Raw genomic sequence first — 24835 nt, 5'->3', positions numbered from 1 at the left:
GCGGGCCCGCAGCGGTGTGCGCGCTCCTTTACAGCTCTTCGGCGGGGAAGGGCCGACCCGAGCCCCCCACCGACCCCAGCCCCCCGTCGGGCGTGACCAGAACGTGTCCGAGAACCTTCCAGGCCCCGGGTGGGAAGCAGAGCAGGACACACTAAAAGCTATGTAATTCCAGCTAGTGGCAGGAAAAAAACCCCAACGATTTAGGTACCAGTTGATGAGAAGATTCACGCAAGACAAAAAGCGAGAAAGCAGGTTTGTCCAGAAAGGTCACTTTATTGGAAAAACCTAAAATGGACTTAAAACCTGCAGCCCTCCTCCCACAGCAGTGGTTTCAATGGGCTCCCCAAGTTACCTTAACAGACCCATTACAGACATGAGCTGCAGTACAAATGTTAAAAGTGCAAGTATTCTGAACTTCACACCCACTTTTATGACCTGGCAGGAAACACAAAAGCTTCACAGCTCACAGAGAATTCGTTCACAGCACTTGGCAGTCAAAACCGGCTCCCTGCATTCCCCACAGGGTACAAAAAACATCACTCAGAGGAGAGTCCGATGCAGAACATCATACAAGGTAGGGGTGAGGTTCCTTCAGATTTATTTTATTGCAGTAAAACCTCTAAAAGGTAGAGCTGTACAAAAAGTCTAAACAGCTTTATTTAAGAATAACAGCACCTTACGCTGCATTTGTTCTTATTTAAAATTCTATTTCCCAAAAATACATTCCTAAATATACAAACTATACAGTCTTGTCACTTTAATGCTGGTTTCTGTGATGATATAACTTTAACCTAAAAATCTTCAAAACATCCACATACTGACAAAAGCTCTAATATACAAATGCCTTGGTACCTTCATAATACCACATAAATAACTTCAAAACCCAAACTGCATTTGTAGAATTGTCCGGAAAGCAAATACTTTATGGCGATCACACATCGTCTGCAGAGAGCGTTGGAATGTTTATCCTCGGCCGTGTGAAAAATGCCATTTTCTCTCTAAAAAAGGATGATCAGTTGTTAATGCAACGGAATTCTTGCCAGAAATGTCCATCATCCACATTAAAATTTATCCCACCAGCTGTCACCACAAGGAGCAGCAGCACGTTCTCTCACAACCTACACCTCTTATTTACATATAAGACATGAGGCACCCTTGCAGTTAAACTCACAACACTGACCTTATCAAAAAGCCGTTTCGGAAAGGCTCAGCTTTTTGGCTTTCTAGGCATGTTACTTAGGGAAGCAAAGGGCTGCTTCTGTATGAAACAAAGGATTTGTGAATTTGTTGCCAGGTGGGGAATGATTTGGAGTACTGCCGGTTGCTTTGAGATCACATGCAGAGCTGCAGCTAGTTTCCCCAACCCTCAGACCTTATACTTTGATATAAAAATACAGAAGTTTTTGTTTAAGCAGAACAGTTAACTACTTCTACAAAGATTAGCTTTCCTCATCAGCATCTTAGTCATCCACAGAAAAAATCAGGGTAGCAGTCAATTTTGCCTCCCCTTTAGCAGTGACCTGTAATTACCTGAATGACTGTACTTCCAGAGGCTCCTTCCGACTCTGCCCTCGCAGCCTGTGGACATCCTTGGCAGCAGCTCTCATCATTTTATCGGCCTTGAGCTCACACTTGTGTTCTGTTTTTTCCACCTAAACAAATAATCAAAAAGACCTGTTTGTGTTTCCAGGGGGAATCATTTTATCTCAACCAATCTCCAAATACAGCAGTATTTCAGCTGCAGGTCTAAGGGGTTTGGAAGCTGCTGACTCTGGAAATCACAAGCCACAGAAGCTAAAGTGAAGGCTTGTTAGCTAAGCATTGTAATGGAGAGAGCTTTTTGTAAGGTCATCTTCCAGCCCTTTGATAAAAATTATGGGTGCTATCTGCACCTTCTTTCTATCTTCTTGATCTATTTTTTAAGCCAGCTCATGCAAGAACGTGGCAACCCATGTTCCAGCTGTGCCCCAAAGAGCACCTTGTACCAACTCACTCCTACACCCGGTGCCATCATAACTTAGTTTCTGCCTGGTGTCAGCAGAGGTGCCCTGATAAATCACAGAAGTTGAGAAGGAGGCCTGTACATGAGGGAGAGCATGATGTAGACAGAGTAAGGTAAGTGCTAACCGTGACACACCACACCTACTACAGACTGGGAGGCTGCACTTGACAAAACAGATGGCATTTGTGACTTCTTGTATTTGCACCTGGCTCTAAGGCACAGAAATCTCTGCTGGTAAATGCATGGGTTTGGGACTAACAGAACTCTACAGGAAGTTAAAGAGAGAACAAACTCCTGCAAAGAACAAAAAGTGCAGCATCTGAGGGATGAAGATAGTCAGCTATGGAATAACACTTTTTTTTTTTTTTTTTAATATAAAAAGAACAAATGTGACAGAAGGCTGCCCACCTTGCTCATCAACTGCCCAGGCTTATTCAGACATTTCTGAAGCTTTACCTACCCTATCTGTAAGTACATTCCTTTTGAAGCTAATGATTTGTATTTAAATGCTCTCCAGAAAAGTGATAATGCAATGAAAGACAACTTTCATAAAAGCAAACAAAATTGTTTAATGAACTGTTTGTTGAAATCCTTGGCAATTAGTTCCGTCTCCCTTCCATCCCTGCCCTGCAGTCCACCCTTCATAAGCAGAAAGATAGATACTATTAAGCTCTTAAAGCCAGAAAGTGCTATCTGCTGTCATCTGACTTATATCATCACTTCATATGCATAAGGATCCTATTCTAAAGCCAAGCATCATCCACACACAAGTTTTATGCAGCCATTATTTCTCTTAGAAGCAGCAAAAGACATAACTGCTACTTTCCTAACCCTTGTATCTGTGGGAAGGCAGGCACAGACTCTGCAGTTTGTAAATACCACACCTGTAAATAGCCAGACACTCAAGGACTGCAGCTTCCGTTATCAATCACTTGCTTGATGGAGCCCTAAGTGGAAGACACGAGTGACTGTAGTGCTAAGGCTTCATTTCCTGACTGTCTGAAGTCCCCTGTTTCTCAAATCATGTTTCTCAAACATGTTGAGTAAAATCCAAAGGCAGGTATTACTCACTCGTTTTTCCACTAGCCTCAGCAGCAGTCGGAATCTCTCATCATCCTTCACCCACTGCGGCAACTCTTTTTCACCCTGACTTTGAGCTTGTTCCAACTGTTCCTTCAGTTCCCTCAGCACCGAGATCTCCTGAACCAGCCGATCGTGCCAGGTTTTCGAAGCTTGCAGGTCCAGCTCCAGGTCTAGTGAAGTGCGGATTAGGCGCTCTGTACCAAAGGACTTGATTGAAGGCTAGACAAGAAGGGGTGTAGGAACACAGTGATGAGAACTGTCCCAACCACTCCCCGACGAAAGGCCAAATGCATCATGAGCCCCATTATTCCAGTACTTCTCTTTGCAGAAAACATCTCTATTGAACCTGCTTTCCAATCCTTCTCAAGACAGAAAAACAAACTCAAACAAGTCTTATAGATAGGCCTTTTGATTTTGGTGTTTCCACTAAATATCTTCCTTGGCAGCTTCTCCAAATCAAACAAGTCTTGCTTGCACACCTTGCTCCTATGTTTACTGTCTCATCTTCAGATGAATCCACCTGTGTTTGTTTTTTCCAGTAACATTATGTTGCCTTCAGCTAGTTTCAAACACAAGCTGCCTCAAGAAAACCATCTCCTTCAGAACTCACATCAGTATCCTGGGGGAATTTCAGTGATTGCCATCACAACGGGCACAGGGGTGCATTCTGTGCCATGGAGTCACTACAACAGGGTCACTTGAGCACCTGAGACATCGTTCTCCTCACCCTCTTCCCCAGCTCCTCACATTTATTATAAGTACTTACGAATCTCACAGCAATAAACACAGCAAAACTGTTTGTGCTACTTCTGCTCTGACAAGATGGAAAATACCAGGAACCTTCTTCCTAAATTGATTGTTCTAAATGCGTTCCACCTTAAACATTCCTGTCATATTCTGATATATCAAAGAAAAGTAGCCTTGAGAGACTTCTCACACACAAAGAAAAGGTTGTGAATGAAAGCATGTGGCAACTGATTTATGTTTGCAAATTCTTCCTTTAAAACAGTCTTCCGGTGTTTGCAAGTGTCTACTCTAGAGAAAAAAAAAAGTGGTGATGTTTTTACCCGTTTCACTCTGACACTTCGTCTCTCCATTGCATTTCGTATGAAGGGAGGCTTTTTGGATAGCGTTGAACTGTCACTATCACTGCGATTCAGCTGAAAATGAAAACAAAACCTGTATTTTTCATGAAAGAAATACAAGCAGTGCATACACACTTTATTAGCAAGATCAGAGGGTTCTGTAAGTGATTATAAGCAGTGATGTAAGCAGAAATATGAAGTTTTGTGAACGACTACAGCAGACAGCTGCCACTCCAGTCTGAGTGCACAACATGCAATCCATTTGGCACGGCCAGATCCTGCCACAAGCCTTGAACTCTGTCCCTTTTTGGGAACAGACTGCATGGAAAGAAAGACACTAAGTTTGGGTATAATATGGGACTCTACCCCACTGCCCTTCTTCTGTGCAAGTAACTAGGCTGGGCAAAGCAGCCTAGAAAAATAAGCTCTAAGTAATAAAAAAAATTACTCTTTTCTAGTGTCTGTAAAACATGGGACTATTTTATTAGAGATTTCTCTTTTCTCCAATCACCTGTATTTTAAGCTAGTGGTGCAAGAGGTAGGTTTACCTGTAAGCTATTCATCTGGGTTTTTCAACTTAAAGAGTTGTCATGTTACACACATACAGTCTGCCTTCTTTTGTGATTGCCTCTAGACTCTTAAAAAGAGCTCAGCTCAGGTAGGGTTTAATTCCCTTCTCATGTTCCTTCTCAGAGTTGGGGGCAAGGGGGAACAGGCATGTGGGATCTGCATGTGCTGGGACACAGTACCTCTACCACCCAAGCACAGGCCACTGCTGCAAATTAAACAAGGTTTGTTTCTATGGAAGCACCTGCTTCTGAATCAGAGAAAACCTGCACATCAAATCTGGCGCAGCTGTATTAAGAGCATGCCCACTTACGACAGGTCATCCATGATAAAATGCAGTGCTTGCTTGTTTGCCAATTCAATTTAAAAGACGAGTTATTTATAGTTTAGGCTGACCCTCAATCCAGGAAATAATTGTGAACAAACATTTCAAAGCAGTGGAAGTGACATCCTGACCCAGTACGTGGCCTGTTCAGTTACCTTCAGACAAAGCACACTGGAGGCTTTCAAGCTTTCACAAATTTTGCTGACATTGTCAGGTACTTGCCTTTCCATTTCTATCAAGCTTGCATGTTCACCTCATCTAAAGTCAGGTGGACACAGCTAACTCAGTTCAAGTTAGCGCAGAACAGTCTTAAAAAAGCAGGAAAGGGTCTCATATGCAGCTTATTCATCACTGTCTTACAGCAGCCCTTCCAGGTTAGTTTGAGCATGTCAACATGCTGCACGTACCACAAACATACATATTTTATAAATTTGTGCTTAATACTATAAGGAAAGATACTGTCTAGGAGGTGAGGACAGAGCAACTTCTTAAGTGAAAGGGGGAGAGAAGAAAGCACTTTCAGGTCTCTGTGAAAAATTCAGACTAAGTGAACATTGATATCATGCATTCATTAGTGAAACACAGCATTTATAACCTAATGATTGTATTTGCCTTACCCGACACACATATTGACTTTGTGGTCCTGGTGAAAAAGTTTTTGAGCGGATGATAGTGCTACCTCTGACAAACTGAGTTTGGGGTGGATTTGCTGCTCTTTTGTCCTTTGGACGAACTACGGTAGAAGACTGTGCAAGGGTCTCTGTGTTTGTCTCTTTATCCACCTAAAAGACAGATACTGCAGTGTAAAAGCCACCTTGCCATCTTACCGATGACACGTACCCAGGACTGTCTGACAGCCACCTGTGATACATCTCCGCTTTCAGTCCCAAAGGCATCGCATTCAAAAACAGATATTCTTTAGCCCTTTTCATGCAGGGTGTCCTGACACTTCACTCCTTGAACTCAGTAGCTGCTATGTTAACTGTATCACTCCCTAAGGGCTCTACATCCATTGATCGCTGTACAACACAATTGATTCCAGCAAGCTTTGCCTGTTGATCCAGTACATCAATGTGACCTGGTAATCTCACACAGAACAGAGGTATGACTATAAAGACCATTTCCTTACTTCTTGTGCATCTGCAGCAACGATCCAAATCGCTGTATGTGCATGCACAGAGAGCACGTGTACAGCACACGTTTGTTAGACTACAGCTACATTCAGAATTAAACAAGGTCAAAGCCACTGTCACATTAATGAAAACAGTTTTCATGACCAGCAAAAAGAAGGCATGAAATGATGCTATATTAACTGTGGGACAAAATGTAGAGTTATTTTAAAAGATTTCAGGTAAATAAACTTTTAAACATCAGTGATGAACTTTCAAATAACTGCTGTAGCCTTGCTCAGCTCAACAGCAACCCAGTTCAGCTAAGCTATGGGAAGCTTAACTCATCTTTCTGTTCAAAAGGCCCTTGACATTACCTTCACTGCTATTTCCATGTGCAGCTGGGAATTCAGACTTTCTTCTGTTTCCCACAGCGATTTTCCAGCACAGAATTCTTCTTCCTCCTCTGCTTCATTTTCACTGACCTCGTCCTGTTCTTCCTGATCAGGAACGTCTTCATCTTGCCTGTTAAGAACAGCTTTGTTACTGAACTGGCCTATTGTGGACAATACTCTGGTGCTGCAGCAGGAGTTATCTCCTGTAAGCTGCTGGACAGAAACACGTCCCCAAGGCAGCCAGTTGTACCTGGCAGATCCTGTAGCCACTGAGATTACACAAACACAGGCTTATAAGAGAATAACTGAAACTGGAGTAAAGCTGCACCAGAAGGCAACCATCACAGCCAAAAACTTCATACTGATCTTGCTTCAAAAGCAGCAAGCTAAGGGTTCAGCCATATGGTCTGAGCTCAAGATGAGTGCATCTTAAGGGGAGCTCTCAGGATGCCATTAATAATTAATCTTAGTTTAAAAAGTGATGCTGGACAAAATTGAAGCATTGTTTTAACATCCTTCTCAGCTCCTTTGAACTCACAGCTGGCTTCCCCATCAAACCCATTGGACAGGCTTGCTTTTTGTTTCAAATGTCGGGCTTCATTAATAAAATCTGAATCTGTATATGTAAACAGCAGCCAAAACTAATATTCAAGCAAAGCCTTGCACCATACAGTGGAGCTTTTATGGACGTCCATAGAACACTGTTCAAATAGCACAATTAGCATAGTGCTATTAACTATTTTCAATGTTTATCAGTTTTGTTCTCATTTCCCAAGCACAACCTCCAGAACAGAAGAAACAGGATTTTTCACTAAAGCAGAAGGAGACAGAAGCAGCCTCCCACAGCTCTGTATCATCTGCTTTTTTCTCTGCGCATGAATCCCCAAATGGTCTGATCATCCCGCAATGCTGATGGTGGGATGCTACCTACCAGCTCTCTCCACTAGTTAAAGTGCTTCTGCTTTCCTCCAATTTCTTCTCCACAGCTTCCAGTTCAACAGCTGTCTGCTCTAAGAGTGCTGAGACAGAGTCCTGAGGAGAGCAAGAGGCTTCTTGTGAAGATACGACTCTCACAAACTGCAAAGCGCCCAGCCTTTCTGGTCAGAACAGCCCCAACCAGCTTTCCTCTGGTGGCAGGAAAGAGTCATAGTCTCTACACCTGTGTCGTTCAAGCAGCCTATTGCACATACAGTGCTCAGTCAAGCCTGTGTGAGCATACCTGGCCCACCTCCCCCAGTTACACTAGCATACGCACGTGTGCAGCTATAGGCTGAGCATATTGCATGCCATGCACGTGCAAAGGTAAGTCTGTATCTTGACTCGCTCAGCAAAGTCATTGCAGCAAGGTGAACTGTCTAGTGGGAAAAAAGGCAAAAGCTCACACATCACTTACACCAGACCACATACCACATCCCTCAGCTTCGTGAGGAGCAGATTTCAGTAAGTATTTAGCCCAGGACAAGGGCATATCTGTAATCGACATGTTAATTATTTTGCTGCACTTAATGACATTTTCAAGTTCTAAATATAAACACACCAGCCTTCACTTCTCGTCTATTGTGACAGTCCTTCAGCCACATAAACCCTCTCATTACTACTGTTTAGAAGAGATTTGTTTGATTTAAGCAGTTGTTCTTACTGTTTTTTCAGTGCAGGGTACTTCAGAGTGAATGTTTCCTTGTTTACTTTTCCTGTTTTGCTTCTGCAGATACTTATAACTAAGGAGGTTATACCAACGGGTTGATTTCTCTCCGGATCTACATATTTCAGCAAGGCTAATTTGTGCTCCACCCTATTGAGAACAAAACCACAGTTTTAGTGTAATACTAAAAGGAACAACTACCACATCAGTCAGAAGAAATGAGAGTGAAAAATCCAGGACTACTTGACTTTGGCAAGTTTGACAAAAAGAAAAATTCCCCTGTTTATCCCCATTTCAACAGCACTAGTAATGCTTTATGTTTAATTATTTTAACATTGTCTAGGGCTTCCAATCTAAGTAGCAAGTGTTTCACTGCAGCTCCTGTGTACAAGAATCCAGAAGTATGAACAGTGCTACTGCAGCTAGGAAAAATTACAGCCAGAGCTTCAAAGAAAAAGAAAAAGGAACAGGAGATGAAGACTCCCAAGAAATTTGCAAGGCTGACAAAAATCACTGCCTCAGACTGAGATGCTTTAGCTTTGTATAAGCCATTCCACTTCATCTGCCTTGTCATTTTTTACTGTGTTACCTTTAGTACACATCCTGACATATTCAAAACCAAAGTAAAACTGATTCACAATTTATTTAATCCATGTCGAGTGGACTCCATTGCACCAGCCCAGTCCAGCAGACTGCATGCTGAGCATACCTCCTGCAAGTTAGCATGCTCCCACCTGGAGCTTATGCTGCCAAAAGAGAAAAACCCCATTTGGAAAACAGATGCTTTCCTGAACCAAAGTGTGCTTTGCAAAGCAAGCGAAGGAAGAAATGCAGAAGCACCATAAAACATGTATCCCTCCAGTCAAGGGAGATGCTACGGAACACATGCAGAACAGAACATCAACTTTTCTGTAACTTAATGGCTGCTTATGTCCCAGCTCAACACACCCTACTCATGTTCTGGAGTACAATACTCCAGAAATAGTTCTATTAAAATAAACTTGCTCAGGTAACACTGAGCAACAAAAAAGCTCTTCTAACAACAGAAGGCAGCTGGCTATGGCAATGCTAGCACTGAAAAAACTATACTAATAAGGATTTTAATAGTGTAGAGTAATAGCAGTTTTTAAAAAATCCTTCAGAGATCTTTAATATTCTACAGTAGCTTCCAAATTCCTGTAAGCCCATTCTCAATTACATTACAACAAACGTTTCCAAAAGGAAGAAAAACAGTTAGTGTTTCTCATTAAATCATAGGAGAAGGGAAATCTAGTAGTCTGACAAAGTCACCAGTAGTTCTGTAACAGAACATTTATCCAATAGATTTTTTTTTCCTGATCAAAACTGTCATTGCAAAGAACACTATCTGTGAGAGATCATATAGCTAAGGATTATCAAGAAAACTTCCAGTGAAATTGCCAAACTTCAGAGTTTAAAATTTTGTCTAATTAAAAAGAGAAAACAAACACAAGGATATTAAAATAGAGATTAATACTAACCAAACATTCTTCAAGGTGAGACTTATCTACAGTGCAAACATCGACTCTTAAAGTCTTCTGGCGTAAAGCCGGGTAAGAGATAGAAACCCAAAATACTTCATTGTACACAAGATTGTCTGAAGCTTCCACCGGTCTTGTGCGAAACAAGCAGCTTGTGCTTTCTGAACAGGGCAGGACAGCCACGCGAATGTTCCTGTTGAAAAAACTGCTGCAATCAGTACTACCATACAGGTTTGCAGTTCCCTGCATTGCAACAGCTCCATGAATCTGTAAGTGAAATTCATCCTAAGCACCGTGGACATTACTGTCCTATCCTGGTCTTTGGAATATCAGTCAGCTGAGAAAAAAGGAACATGTCGTCACAACATCAGAGACATGAAGTGGCATGAGTTGCCATAGACTTCATCCTTCTGAATCTTGTAATTGAACACCATGGGATTATGTTTTACATGGTTGTTTACGTCTGTGCAACTTGTCACACTGCTAACATACCCTTTTGTAAGTAGAAACAGCTATGCAAAAATGAATCAACTTTTGTCAGCTTATTCAGCACACAGCTGAATTTAAAAAACTTGTGCCTAGAATGAGTCTAGTAGAAGCTGTACATTTCCCCACACATGCATCTGTGCAGCTGTCCAAGAATGGGTTCTGTAGCAGAACAAACACCCCCACTCCACTCGATGCCGTTGCTCTGGGCACTACTACAGTTAAGAACCTTGCTGGCTAGTGCTAATTCCAGGCAAGTCTTTTCCTAGCAAATACAGACCTTTGAGGAAAAATCTGCACCTTGTTTCAGTCTGCAGGTTTATTATTATCTGTTTAATTCCCACTAGAATCTAATAAAAATACTTCAAGCATGTTTATTTCACCCACTTACACTTTTTGATCTTGTTGTAACAGCAGTGCTGGAACATTACTCAGCTGGATGACCAGTATCGCAAATTGTTTATTTTTGTCATCATATCTGAATTGGAAAGACAGAAAAAAGCATTATTATTAGAGAAGCCTGCCTTGGCCTCCACTAATTTCATTAACACAAACAAACAACATTAAAAAATTACAAACAAGACAAAACTATAGTGGGACCATGGCTTGCCTATAGCTTAAAACAAAACCAGTTTCATATTACATGAAGTTTTGCTGCCAGAACATCCAGAATTTAGAACAGTCCAGAACACCCAGAACTTAGGAATTCAGATACAATGGACTACAAATTAGACCTAACACACATTGCTTTTCCTGAGGCCTAGCTAAGTTGCTGTACTGCAACTAAAACCTTTTGAAAGGCCTTATATAATGACTGCAATATAAAGAAGTTACAAGTAGAAATACTTGAAGTACAACAGTGAAGATGTTAGGGGTAACCATTGTTTTACTGTTGATGGCCATGACAAGAGAGTTTTGTGCTACTTATTTTTCCTCAAATCATAAATAACCTTCCACTAAGTCATTTAAAGAAGATGCCTCTGTGCCTACCCTCCTACGCCTTACCCACTACTTGTGGGTTTCAGGTGTGGTCAATGATTATGATTACCATTTACTCTCAGCAGTTTTTTCCCCCCACAAGCTGCACACTAAAAGAGACTGCAAGCCAGCAAAAGGCTTTCTCCAGCCCAGCGCTGTCAGTGCTCCCATTGCTGGTTTGCACCCTCATACCACACTATCACCAGTTGATTTCCACTGACATAAAAGAGGATAACTGGGCCAAGGACCTCCTGGAGTTGAGTGTAATTCTCAATTACACTTCAAAGAGGGCATTAGTTAGTTAATACTAATAGGGCAGGAAAAACAGGGTAAGAAAACAGAACAGAAAGCACTATCTTCTAAATCCCATATATCATTCTTTCCATTGGAAGGAAAATCCAATAAAAATGTGTAGTGCTTACCTCATTGCAATTTGCACTTTAGCTGTCCCAACTGCTTCTGTATCATCACTGTCAAACACCATCACTTCTGACAGACATGGTCTGAAAGAAATCAAAGACAATTAAGGACTTGATTTCCTCTTATTGAAGTGCTAGCATTCAGGTGATACAAGATCTTTTCCCTTCCATTCAGGGGTTGGGTATATGGATTTCATAAAACTAGCAGCTAAAAGAAAGCCCATTTAAGAAGTAAGTGCAATCATCCTTAGAGGTATGTATTACAGTGCTTATCAGCAGAAAGTCATATGCCTTCCCCCTTCACTGCCAAAAAAAGCCACACAAAAGACTGCAAAAATAAGGCAGTGGGGGATTTTTAAAGGGTTCCCTTGACTGGATTTTAGTACAGGCAGCTGACTGCCCAGCAACAGAAATAAGACTTAACAACCGCAATCTGTCCTGCATCATGACAGCAAAAATTCTCAAGTTTGATTAGATTTAAGTCATTCCTTTGTTTCTTTAAGAAGTCAAAGTTCCCTAAGCACACTAAAAGTGACAGAGTACACTGACTGGTCTTCCTTGAAACAGCTACCTGCATCATTTCTCTCCCAATGTACTCCTCCTCCAAAGTTTTATGCACTGAAAGTCCCCAAAAATACATTAATTGTCTAACTGACTCAGGGACTATGCTGTAGCACATGAAAACAGGATTAGCATTCTTCTCTTCTAAGTATTTTCCATATTACTTAGCACTTTCTTGCATTTCATTACATTTCAGCTACAGAGCACAAATGTATTGCTCATTCTACCCTCACCATTTATTATAGGCATCAGAATGATACTGTAGTCATTACAAAGGTTGGTAAGTCAACAACCCAAACAACACCAAGTAACATCAGACACTGAGTGTGCATGGGATGCCTTCTGTAATTGTCACACATTATCCCTCCTCCCCTCTCCGCAAAGCTCCCTATCCCATTGAGGGGACACAGGGGTTCCAAGACACCCAACTGTCTGATTGCTTGGCTTAAGCCTATTAAGTCTAATTTACAGAAGCATTGCACTTTCTTGTCAAAGCGAATTGTGCTGTAAACAAAAAATTACTCATTTATGTGGAGAATTAATGAAGATAATGAATGAATGAGTGGGGGGAATATGAGATGAGCAATTTTTCACCTCTACAGTCGTGTCTTGCAACAAATGACCCCATAATTCATCTTGATGCCAATAAAAACAGCAGGAAAACCCATGTTAGATGCAGGGAAACCAGGTATCAATAAGATCAGTACTTTCCAGTGACCTTTCTGTCAAACCACCCCAGACAGCTTTAGCAAGCAGTAAGGGAGATCCAGAAACCCAGCAAGAGCAGTGATGCCCAGCTCCAGCTATAAGCTATGCACTTAGGGGGAGAAGCCCTGCCAAAATCACGTACAGGATCCAAGCACTCGGGAACTGCATTGCAGCACATACACGTCCATGAGGCAGTTCAAGGTGCTTCTGCTGTCTTCCTTACACATCCCAAAGTCCTCTCATGCTGACTGAGGGCTGCCATTGACACCAGAATGGCTGACTGACAGGAGGGGAACTTTACACCTGCCAGATGGCTCCATCAAGGCAGCAGTCATAGCTTACCAGCACCTCCACAAACAGACCAGCTGTTCAAACAGTTCTCTGTGAGCTTGCTTTCAGCTACTTCTATTATGGGAAGCATGGGTCATTTTGATAATCAAATTCAACATGCTCATAGTTTTTTCAGAAGTATTAAGAAATCTGAGATTGAGAACTTTAGCCACCAAATTACAAAAAAGATCACAACGAGCAGTATTCCAGCTGACTCCTGTGTGCAACGCTGAGTCATTGGCTTCTTCCTAGAGAGAGATCTGATGTCTACCTTTGTACAGACGCCTCATATACCCCGCTATCTCCAGCAACAGATTCATCAGACACTGCAGCTGACACACACGCCACCTTCAGTGCCGTCCCTCCAGCTGTATTTATACCTATCAGAAAAGCACAGAGGAAAATCGAAAAGAGGTGTTAACGCAAACAAACTGTCTGGATCAGGAGTAGCTTTTTTTCTTATCCTCCCCCTGAATTGCATTTTTTCTCCGCCCAAGTACCGTTAAGCAACACCACGTTTCTGAAGACAGAGAGGACACAGGTAGGGCGGGCTGTGCTCCACAGCCACCGTGAGGTTAGTGCTTCAGGAACGTGCCTGACTGCCCTGGAGAACAAAAAGCCCCTGCACAACCAGAGGAACAGCCCATGTGGTGGAGGCGAGAGCAGGGCTTTATTGCACAGTCAGTGCCCATTTAATACCCGAGTCCTGCAGCAGCATACCCACGGGCTGCGGTTACACGCCGGCTGTGCCGAGTGCATTACAACTGGCGTCCCGGCACCTCCACGGGTGCAGGTCCTCGCAGGTAACACGAGGAGAGGCTTTGAAAGCACTGGAAAGGCAGGAAGGTACCCACGACAAGATGGGCAACGTGCAGAAGCAGCAGAACTTCTAAATTCTAGTGAAGTTATAAATATGAACCAATAAAACAGCTCCCTACTGCAAGTCACCCTTAAGCAGGTAGTAGGCCTTCTGGTCCCAGCCACCCAGCGAGCAGCGGCTGGGCAAACGCTACTGACCAAGCTCTGGTCAAGTATGGATTACGTGGAGAGCTTATGCCAAGTTTAGCTTCAAGAAGAGGGAACAGCAAAAAACCACCACCTAAACCCAAAAGGTTTGTGTACACAGGACAGAAGATAGGTCCAGAAGACCAGGTTAACTAGCTAAACACGGAGAGAAAGAGAGATTATAGGATTTAAAGTAGCAGCACCATGCAGGAATACAGGGAAAAGGAGATAGGGAAGAGAAACCGAAGAAGTTGAAGCAAGCAGTTTTGCACAGACGTGTTGTCTCACATGGATTTCTTGTGCTACAGAACAGGGAAAGATATGCCCTGGAAACTTCTGCAAATTCTGCACCTTTTCACTTAAACCATCACATTTCTGCAGAGATATGCTTCAGCCGAGAATCTGGAGAACTCTGTCTGCCAAGGTGGCTAACGAGTGCTGGAACATACCCAGCTCTTAGCTCTCCCTCACTGTCAGGGCTTTGGGAGACCTGCTCCAAGAGCGAGGAGGTGCCACGTTGTCACACCGGGAGCAGCTGCAACCCCACAGCAGAAGTGCGGCAATGCACTCCTCTCCAAGGGGCTTTCATCTTTCAGAAGTGGTCTCTCTTTCCCGTAGCCTTAAGAAAGCACATGTCCCCAAACCAATATATGGTTTCCATCCCATATTTTCTTTACTACAGAGCAAGTTTGGGGTGGGTTTTGGCACAGTCTCACACAACCACTTAAAGAATTAGCTTTGAAAAAACATTGGTGCAAAAAGCGTGCAAGCTCAACGTAAGGTTATGGAATAATATAAGGACTTGTACAATCAACAGTAGAGGGTGCTACAGGTAACACCAATATATTGAGCGCACGTGTGCAATTTGGGCCCATTTATCCATGTTTTTTTTGACACCACCACTGAAGGTATTTTTCATCTTGATATTCCCATGGAACCATTGGACAGAAATAAACCTCCAGACCTCTTCCCCGTAGGCCAAACCACAGGAATAAAAGTTAGCATCTGCAACACAATATATCAGTCATTAACTGAAACAAATGGATCTATTTAATACTGGCATTCACAGTTTAATCCATCCTCCCCCTCCTGCCGCGTGCAAGGGCCTGGCCCCTGCTGTGCTCCTGATCATAGGCTATGCTGGAGGATGTGGGCTGGGTCAAAACAACGTTTCTTCTTTCCTCAATGCTACTTGTACCTCCTATTCCATGGTTTTAATATGAAAATAATTTCTTCCCCGCTGGCTGCCTTTCTGGATCAAGTTGTTTGAGTTTTACACACTGCTCCCTGAAATGCCACTCCGGGAATCCCTTTGCGTGAGGCTTGCTTACTGGGAAGGACACAGCGGGTTGGTCTCCACATGCTTAACCTCTTTTTCTCCTTCAATTACCAATGCCATCTAGTCATTTCAACCCAAAAAGCCTTCATTTTTGACCACTTCACCCGAGCACCTTGCAGCCAAAGGGGGGCGGGGGTGGGCAGTGAATACAGAAGGTGCACAAAACCTAGCAGTGAAGTGGGTGTCTGTTGGTACAGCAGAATGCTGAAGTGTAAACCTGAATAAAGATGAATGGTTCCCTGAAAAGGATTCATCATGCAGCCATCCTTTTCCTTAGTTTTTTTGCAAAGCACTTGGAAGCTCAGCCCTGCAAGTCTTACAGACACACTGAACCTGTAACTTTTTCATATGGCTAATTAACACAAAATCTGGATTTTCTGTTTTAAGCCTTAAGTCTCTAAAGAGGTATCACACTAAAAAGAAAGTTCATGGAAGAGTTCAGAACTGGCTAAACTCTCTTCTGTATTTCCAAGCAGGCAGATAACGCTTCCTATGTTTTTTCATCTTTTTTTTCACTCATACCAAGAATTTAAAGTTTGGTCTTCCCTTCCATGGGCTCTCCTGGACACACCATGACAAGGCCTTGAAAAGCCATGTCATGCACTGTCCTCAGATCCGCGCCATTTCCTCAGAGAATGCCAGACTTTGCCAGATTCCAGGTTTTGCTATTAGTTTCACCTAAATTGCTCAGGTAACAGTCAGGTGAGAGAGGAAACCTTATTTCAGCCTCAAAGGTAGCAGATGTTCTGTTCTAGCAGAAAGAAAAAGCAAATCCCTCAGGTACATACTATTCAGCTCTACTTACAGGAACATGTGAGCATGCTTTGCCCATGAGGGTGGTACTGACCACCCCAGATCCAGCCACCGTGTTTTGGGTGTTACACTGGACCCCCCCCTCCAAAATGCCTGAGGAGTAAAATTTCATCTCCTTATTGCCCTGAAATAAACTACTTATGGTGATTATTTTGTCTGCTGACTGGCTAACAGCAATAATCACTTAATCTGCTTAACACCTGAGCTTTCACTTTAACAGCCTTGACAAATCTTGAAGAGCTAAAAAGGTTAAAACTAATCAGCACCCAGTTCTAATAAGAATAATTAGCGTTTCCTACTCAAATGCATAATACTTCTTGCTTGTAGGAAAATGGTAGCTCAAAGGGTAAGATCTGCACTCGTGTCTTTTATTGTATTTTAAATAGTGTCAGCCTTCTTACTGCAGAAGGCAGTGATAACATGGTGCTAGTTCCCTTTATTCACAGAGGCTGTTTTATAATCCTATGAAAAACAGAAACAAACTGCTCTGCTGGTTCATAGCTTGCAAGTTTGTATTGCCTTTAAGGCTCTTAAATCCAGTCATTTCACTCATCTCCGTTGGATTTAACCCAACTACAGTCACAAGGGCTTCAGACAGGCCCCAGCATGAGTGCCCCGACTGCTGCCTACAGCTTTCCATCCACTTCAGCCCAGCCGTCATTCTAAAAAAGGACGAACCCTTCCTACCCACCAATAAGCCATATGCATGTACGAGAACATCCACTATATCTAAATGTCTTATTTTATCATGCTCACAATCTAAACACGTTTTTGTTGCTAAGAGACCATCCCCCTCAAAACAGCAGAAATTCGAGCACAGCCTTGACATGTCTGCTCAGCTGAAGTTAATAAATTCATTGCCACTGATTCACTGGGAACCAGAGCAAGTCATTGTGCATGCTGAGGTGGCAGGGAAGGATTTTTATTATCATTTGTTAACTATTAAGCTAAATGGCTTTCCCAGCCTTCCTCAAAAGCTTAGCCAAAAAGTTTGTGTCAATATGGCATTATGTGCCTCCCAGACCCAAAACACTAGATGACATTCTGAATAGTTTAGTGCCAAATTAAACCAGGAATCCCACCACAACCATTTATATTTGCACATGAAATCCCTGCAATTTGTGTATACATGCATATAAGTACACTAAAAACACACCTAGATACAGTCTTCTGCAAGACTCCTAAGATCAGCAGTATTTTTTGTGTACAAATTAAAATACCAACCCTTTCTCCCAAGCAAAATAGAACACAGTTGAATATACTTTTCAACACAAAGATATCAAGATGAAAGACAGCTTTTGAAATATTTTCTTGTCAATGCTTTATAAACTACATTAAATATAAATGCATGCATGTGCATGCAAATTGTTACCATACCTTGACCTAGATGTTTATCTCCTGCTCTAGGCTCTTCCAGTCTACAGTTGCCACTCCCAGTGTTTAGGGCGAGTTCTGAGAGATTTGTACTTATCTCTGCATCATCAAAATCCATATGGCTTGAAAAAGCATCACCAGTTAGGAGTGGGTCTATCACCAGCGGTGAGCAAGGTGGAGATGGAGAAGAGAGAGATGACCTTGGAGATAGCGATGTCATGGATTTTGGAGTACCGGACAATGATCTCAGAGCCTGTATGCGACTGGTGGTATCTGCTTTGTGAGTTTTTGCTACTTCATTTTCATGAATAGTGGTGATACAACCTGACGGTCTAAATCCAGTGGCTCCTTCTAAGAGCAAGTCAAGCTTGCTTTGGTAGTCCGAGTCCAACTGCTCCAACTGCTCCAGGTGCTCGTAGTAGAGATCAGTGAAACTGGCTGAGGTGGACGAATCCTGGCTGGAGGTGGCAAGAGATCCTCTGCTAGATGCAAGAGAACCAGGGCTGCTGCTCGAGGAGAGGGAAAGCATGCTGGTGGAGAGACTGAAGGAAACAAGTCAGAAAACCATTACACTGTATCTCCAGATTTCTCAGGAAAACACTGCAATGTCACCAAATCTCTAAGCCCACGTGGCACATTGTGCTTTGTTAGCTCAGGCCATATGCATTAGTCCCCACAACAATCCAGAAACACAGGCTACCCAGCAGAACAGTTGGTTCACTTTTCAATAAAAATAATATAGTTCATACACATATACATACACATACACTCACCATATCAACCTCTTAGGAGGCCTTGTTTAGGCAAAACAACTCTAATGAATAGTTTCAAATCAATTAAAATTAGTGATAACTAATTCTTCCTCCCACATCTGTCTGGAAAAAAACATCTATGGTTCCTGTTAATCTCCAAAGCAGACCACAAAACCCAGCAAGGTCCGTGCAAGCAGATGAAGTTACTGCAGCAAACTGTCTCACCATATGGAAATTGTCTTCCATTTGCCTCAATCTTGGACCCACAGCCAAAAGGCAATATCACAGCTGCCTGGAACTGGCCCTCAGAGATCACAGCAGCCAGCAGTTACCTGAAAACTGGCAGGATTTACCTATGTGAAAGACTGCTACATGGAATCCAGGGCCAGGAGAGCAAGGGAAAGAGTTGGGGCTGGTCTGTGAAATCAGTTCACACAAATTATTTATCCCTAGAGATGTAGGTTCAGAACGTAACTGACAGCAAAATTAATTTTAAGCAGATGCTGAATAGAAGTGTGTTCAGATGAGAAAGCCCAGACACCACTGCACACTGTTTTCTGCTCAGAAGACCCAACAAATCCTCCAGTACTGACTACAACATTTACCATTCCCTAGAAATTCCATTTAAACCAACACTCCTGCTGCGACTATTAAATACCTTGCTTGTTACTGACTGTTTAAAGACCCTTAACTCTCACTTCAGATATGGATTAGCTATTGAAAAATTTCTGCATATGTATAAGTGGCTTAAGTTGCCCCACTGAAAAACAGTGAGGATGTTAATAAGCCTAATAATCCCTTATTTATTATTTATGGGGTAAAAGCTGGAAGCTGCATTTGTATAATTATGCCCATGACCTTATGAGAAAAAGGCAAGTATGCAGAATTTAGTATAATTTTGGCACAAAATGTCTTCTGCATTTGTATGACAGATGTGCACTGCATCACGTTTGTTCAAAAAAGCTTTTGGGTGAAACATAACTGAAACATGATAGAGTTTTTGCATTGTGACAGTATATACAGATCTGGTGAGGACTAATAAATTTACAGCTTTTCAGTGTATTTCACTATGAAAAGGGAGGGGGTTTTAATTAATCTTTTCCCTATCAACAAACTGGGCTCAACTTCATTTTGTGCATACCTTTGAATGCCAGACATTTTGCATTACGGGGTTAATAACAAATGCTTATTCTTATGAAGGAGCATGCCAAGAACACTGGGCACATAGTTAGGAAGAAATTAGTTCCACATGCTTCTTGGTCACCTCTAAAGATCCCTAATCAGCTAGATGAAATGAAAATACGATGCATTTCCACTGCATAAGAGCATCACAGATAGCTATTCTCCATGGTGGCTTATTTACATGCCAGTCTTGCACTATGATTTCTTTCCAGTCTTTTCGGTGTCATCTTCACAAAACGAAACAGAATCCAAGTGGAGCAGAAGCTACAAACAGAGTAAATTCAGTACGCACTGAAAGGAAAAACCTCAACCAAACAAAAACCCCACCAAACTCTCTTCCTAACAAAAAAGATAAAAACACAGTTTTAGCTAATGATGATTTGGCCTTACTGCCTGCAGTCATGCATTTGTTTGGAAACAGTAATCTTATGCTCTTCCAAAACTACAGCCTGAACAACCAGACCACATTACAACTGCAGAAATGTTTCTATATACCGTATGAACCACAACAGATTCAGGCATATCTCAATACATCATCTATACTGCAAGCAACAGCACACTTGGAATTAATTTAGAGAAATATAATCATGACATTCATACATTAATGTGTAGTTGCATTACTAAGATTCACTTCACTTGCTGTGTGAGCGTTAAGCTGTCTTTAACATACTTTATTAATATAATACTTCAGTAATTCAAACATTAGTAGAAAAATCTCAGCTATCCGTAGTCACCTAAATGTTACATGTCCAAAACAGAAGGGATCGCACAAACCCCTGTTGTCAGACAGAGGCACCACCACAAGGTTACTTATCCCATTCTAAAGCATCCATCTAAACTGAGCAGGACGTATAATCCTCAAGGCTTCTCTTTCCATTGACTACACAGGGGCGTTAGGTCACTATTATAACTGAAAGGCCTTTTAGATCTCTCAGTTGGGAGGTGAAATTGTTAGCAGAGAAAGGCAGTTACACCATGTGCAGTTAAAACGCCTACAACTTTTGTAAAAGGCTACATACCTTTTCAGCTGGGTGTGCAACATTGCAACTAATCGTGTTGTTTCTTCCAGTTCTCGGACTAGCTGATTTCTTCTGCTATTCAACTTCAATCTAAGACAAGATAGAAGAAAAAGATGAGCTAAAGCAGCATTTATTATTTAAAATGAGTGAAGGAAAATTCTATTTTTTCTATGAAATGCTACAAAAGTTAATATGAACACACAATATAAATTGGGACAGAATTTGGTCAAGATGTGTAGGTGTTTACCAACTTCCAATACTCGTAAACATTCACAACAGGGAAAATAATTACAGCTAGTACTATGAAAGTTTCTAGGATCAGGCCTCAAAAAAAGTCCAGCAGATTTTGCTCACTATACAGTATTGTATTCTTATGCTTACTGTGCTAATAAAGGTGTAAATGCTTTAATTTGCTTTCAGTAAGGTCTTTGGATGACCAAGGTTTACATGATTTAGTTATTAACCATCTCATTACGGATTTACACAAATTACGGACTTTAGCAACATCTCAGTTTTATTTCACACCTGAAATGGTTTGAGACACAAATGTGCACTTGGGTGCTCATACCCTAACTTATGAGGCCTCTGGGTCAAGAAATCCTTCTCCAGAAACATGTTATTTCTCTGGCACACTAGAAGAGGACCATATTCCTAAAAATCACAAACTAAAGTGTTCATCTTACAGGAAGACCAGAAACATCTGTTGAACCACAGATATTTCAGGCTGGTAGAAGTCCTGCAGCTGAAACATCTGAGATGCCTACATTTTTTCCAGCGTGATAAAACAGTGAAAAGACTCTAGAAAATTGGTGTAGTCTGGACACTGAGCATGTAGAAGAAATTAAAATATAGAGCCACAGAGAGAGTGAATGCAACAGGCCAATTCCACATATATTCAAGGGGCTGCAGCTAAAAGTAACACTGCCATAGCCACCCACATCAATACATCCAGATTGTAAAGCGCTTGTAGGCAATGCCTAATGCAGTATTCATCCTCACTGTACATTCCCATGAGATCTCCTCCTGCAACACAAGTAAAATTAGGGAGGATAGTTGGCATTTTTTTCAGCTAGTTTAGATTCACAGGATATTCCGTGCAACTCCCACAGCCCTGTCAAATACCAGTTCCTACAGGAATCACATACAAGGATGCTCAGAACAAACAAATTTTAAAAATTTAAAATTCCATCTGTTGACATTTACCAAGCTCCAGACTGCACAGCAACTGTAGAAGCTGCTGCAAGGTGCTGGCTGCATACAGATACATTACAGTACACTAACACTATACCGGGCTATTTTGAGCATTTCTTACGTTCTCAAAGAGGATCCATTTGCAGGAACAACAACCTTTCCCCACTTGGGGAGTAAGAAGACTTCCAGGCGGTTTCTTCTGGGAGATGATTTCAGAAACCTTATAAGTAGGATCAGTCTCCTGGAAATCTGAGGGCACACTGCTATCAGCATTCAGCTAGGGGATGTTGCTGCTTGCTCCCAATTACCTCTTGTCCAAGAAGGCAAGCTCTGTCCTATGCCCAGTAACCTACCTCTCAGTTAGAGCTTTGCTCTGAGTGTCTCTAGCAGCCTGAAGGTCTTCCTCCAGGCGTCTTCTCTCCGTCTCCAGTCTCTCCACCTCTCCTCGAGTCCATTTTCTGGGGCTAATAAATCGCATTTCTTTTAAGAGCTCCTCCTTCTCATTAATTAATATTAGACGATCCCGCTCAGAGTCCAGCACGCCAGGCCAGGCCTCACTGTCAAGCTTAGCCAGTTGTATTTTCAGGTTTGCTATTCTGCAGGAAAAAAAAAAAGCTGCCGTTATTCCATGAGGAGTGTCTGAGCTACTGCTCCAGACACACAAAGGTGCACCATGACCAACCACATCTTCCATTGCCCTGAAGAAGGCTCTCGGCTCAGGGACAACTACCCTCACCCTCATGCCTTCCTCACCAGGGCGCTGCCAAGTGATGGAACCGCTGGGAGGCTGACACGCAGAATGGGATTTTAACTTGGGTTTGCTCCCAATGGTAAGCTAAGTCTCTAGCTAACCTGCAGTGTCCGCCAGTCAGGGAATAGTGTAACTGAAAATCTGGATCTTGAAAAAAGCTGTCAGGTATACTATAGGGCGTTTCATATGCCTTACAGCTAATGACCTCACAATACTTGGAGTGGAGAGCATCATGCGGTAAATATCTGATCTTTAATCAGTTTTATGGAGAAGAACTGTACACTTTCCGTATGCAATTCAGATAGTCTGATAAAGATCAGTGGTTACTCAAAAGTTTAGAAACCATTTTTGTCTTTACAATGAGGAAGTTAATCATATGCATACTGCTACTGGACAAATCCAACTATTGACTCATTGTCAATAGTTGACAACTATTGTGTCCAAGCATTTTGGACACATTAAAGAGCTACACTACTTCTGGTACAACATGCACCTGAGGATGCAAAGAGTCGAAGAGGCAATACGATCCTACCTAAATCCAGAGCCGCTTATTTGCATGAAATTTAAAGTCTATTTTCATTAGAGGCATCATTCTGGATTTCAGTTTAACGTCTGTATCACTAATCCATCAGCACCATACCACGTTATCTCAGGCAGAAAGATGAATACTAAAAGCAACAGCAATACAGATCTATAATTTAGCAAGAGCCTTGACTGACAGCAGAGGAGAACACAGCTCGTGGCAGGTAAGGAGGCTGCTCACTCCAACTGTGTGCCCATTCCTAATTTCCCAAGTATCTGAACTGCTCATTTAGCTCCACAAATAGTCAGCTTTGTGATGCAACATACAGAGAAAAGCAAAAATCAGCAGCAGGCCAGGATACAGAACCAAGGGCAGTAATGTCAGTCTTCCCAAAGGCATCTGTCTCCTTTGGACTCACTGACCTATGACTCTTCATGATCTGACAGGGTGATTATGGTAGTTTGGTGCGAAACAAGAGTACAGATAAAGTTGAACAGGAGTTACTAAGGACTTGCATTTCTGGAACTCGCACAATCGAAAATGATCAAGTGGGGAGCAGGGAATGGGGAGGGCAGAATGGGCTGGGGTGAAGAAATTACAAAAGCATAGAAGGCAAACAAGGAGGAAAAGTATCTTGCAATATAAGGCAAGGTATTTGCAAAAATAATTCACCTGACTGAAGACCAGAGAGTCAAGGCATCCGTGCCCTTTCACGTGATTAACTCAGGTTAATCTCTCACTCAGGTTTAGTAAATACATAAGAAATAGAAGTGAAATGCTGTACGTGTAAAATGAAAGTCCAATATTAATCTCCCTTTGAAAAGGGCTTTGTGATCTGGTGACAGAATTACTGGACTTAAATTTGGCACAACAAATAGTTGCAGCTACTAATCTGGATTCATTTCTTTCTAGAACTTGGTTTATGCTACAGAAGCACACAGGATGGTGCACGCTTCCTCCAGCAAACCAGCACACGTGCAGGGACAGAGCAAATTCAACGCCAACTAGCATAATCTAAGTGTGCAGAGTAAGTACTAAGATGCAGATCTGGGCAGCAGCGGCTACACAACTGCTGAATGGCCTTGAAGAATAAAGCTTTGTCTTCCAAGCTCTGGAGGCCAAGAGGAACTCGAGCCCCGAGAGAGCCTATGAATGATTAGGCTCACACAGACTGACCTGCCTCCTCCATCACAGCAGACAGACTAGAGATCACCTTTCTGAAGAGAAGCCTCACTTTCTGTAAACCTATTTCCCACAGCAGGTTGCTTACTCTAATTAAAGTTCCATAATTGATAGATATTCAGCTCAACTATTTTTAGGTCGTCTTAGGAGCTGTTTTGTTTTTGAGTGCCTGATTAAGTGCAATACTGTGCTCCAACGAAGAATTAACAGTGGCATTAATTCATAATCCAAGAATTCCTCTGTGCATTTTGAAAGGATATGAGTTTAAGAGGATTGGCCGGCATTAATCTGATCACTTTTGGCATACATTTGCATGGATATGGCTTTTCCACTGGAATTTGTTGTCTATGCATTTCCGAGTCTAACGGCTTTGTTAAACTAAACTCAAGTTTTACCCTTTGTAAATGATCATTCTTTTTCCCCTTCTCAGTTAAAAGGAGCTTTATGTATTCTATTTTTCCAATAAAACAGCATCATCACAAAAGAAATGCTTTGCAGACTGCCTGGCATTTGGC

General features: G+C 42.1%; 2 protein-coding genes across 2 annotated transcripts in view; both read right to left on the bottom strand.

Moving 5' to 3' along the window:
* Positions 1–687, bottom strand: part of RARS (arginyl-tRNA synthetase) — a 20064-nt gene extending 19377 nt beyond the window's left edge. Inside the window, exon 1 of the mRNA XM_010579250.1 lies at positions 681–687. Within this exon, the coding sequence (XP_010577552.1) occupies positions 681–687 (7 nt within the window). The remainder of the gene's footprint in view (positions 1–680) is intronic.
* The window catches only part of WWC1 (WW and C2 domain containing 1), a 39358-nt gene continuing 14842 nt past the window's right edge, over positions 320–24835 (bottom strand). The window contains exons 8-22 of the mRNA XM_010579131.1: positions 22218–22460; positions 20674–20763; positions 17724–18262; positions 13461–13569; positions 11594–11674; positions 10585–10671; positions 9708–9900; positions 8206–8358; positions 7498–7598; positions 6549–6696; positions 5680–5844; positions 4153–4245; positions 3074–3304; positions 1531–1652; positions 320–998 (exon numbers count right to left, since the gene is read on the bottom strand). Of these exons, the coding sequence (XP_010577433.1) occupies positions 932–998; positions 1531–1652; positions 3074–3304; positions 4153–4245; positions 5680–5844; positions 6549–6696; positions 7498–7598; positions 8206–8358; positions 9708–9900; positions 10585–10671; positions 11594–11674; positions 13461–13569; positions 17724–18262; positions 20674–20763; positions 22218–22460 (2422 nt within the window). The 3' untranslated portion in view covers positions 320–931. The remainder of the gene's footprint in view (positions 999–1530; positions 1653–3073; positions 3305–4152; positions 4246–5679; positions 5845–6548; positions 6697–7497; positions 7599–8205; positions 8359–9707; positions 9901–10584; positions 10672–11593; positions 11675–13460; positions 13570–17723; positions 18263–20673; positions 20764–22217; positions 22461–24835) is intronic.

This window comes from Haliaeetus leucocephalus, unplaced genomic scaffold (genome assembly GCF_000737465.1).
Source record: "Haliaeetus leucocephalus isolate CR32 unplaced genomic scaffold, Haliaeetus_leucocephalus-4.0 Scaffold656, whole genome shotgun sequence".
NCBI lineage: Eukaryota > Metazoa > Chordata > Aves > Accipitriformes > Accipitridae > Haliaeetus > Haliaeetus leucocephalus.
Note: the sequence above shows the minus strand (reverse complement) of the source record. Positions and strands in the feature narration are given on the sequence as shown.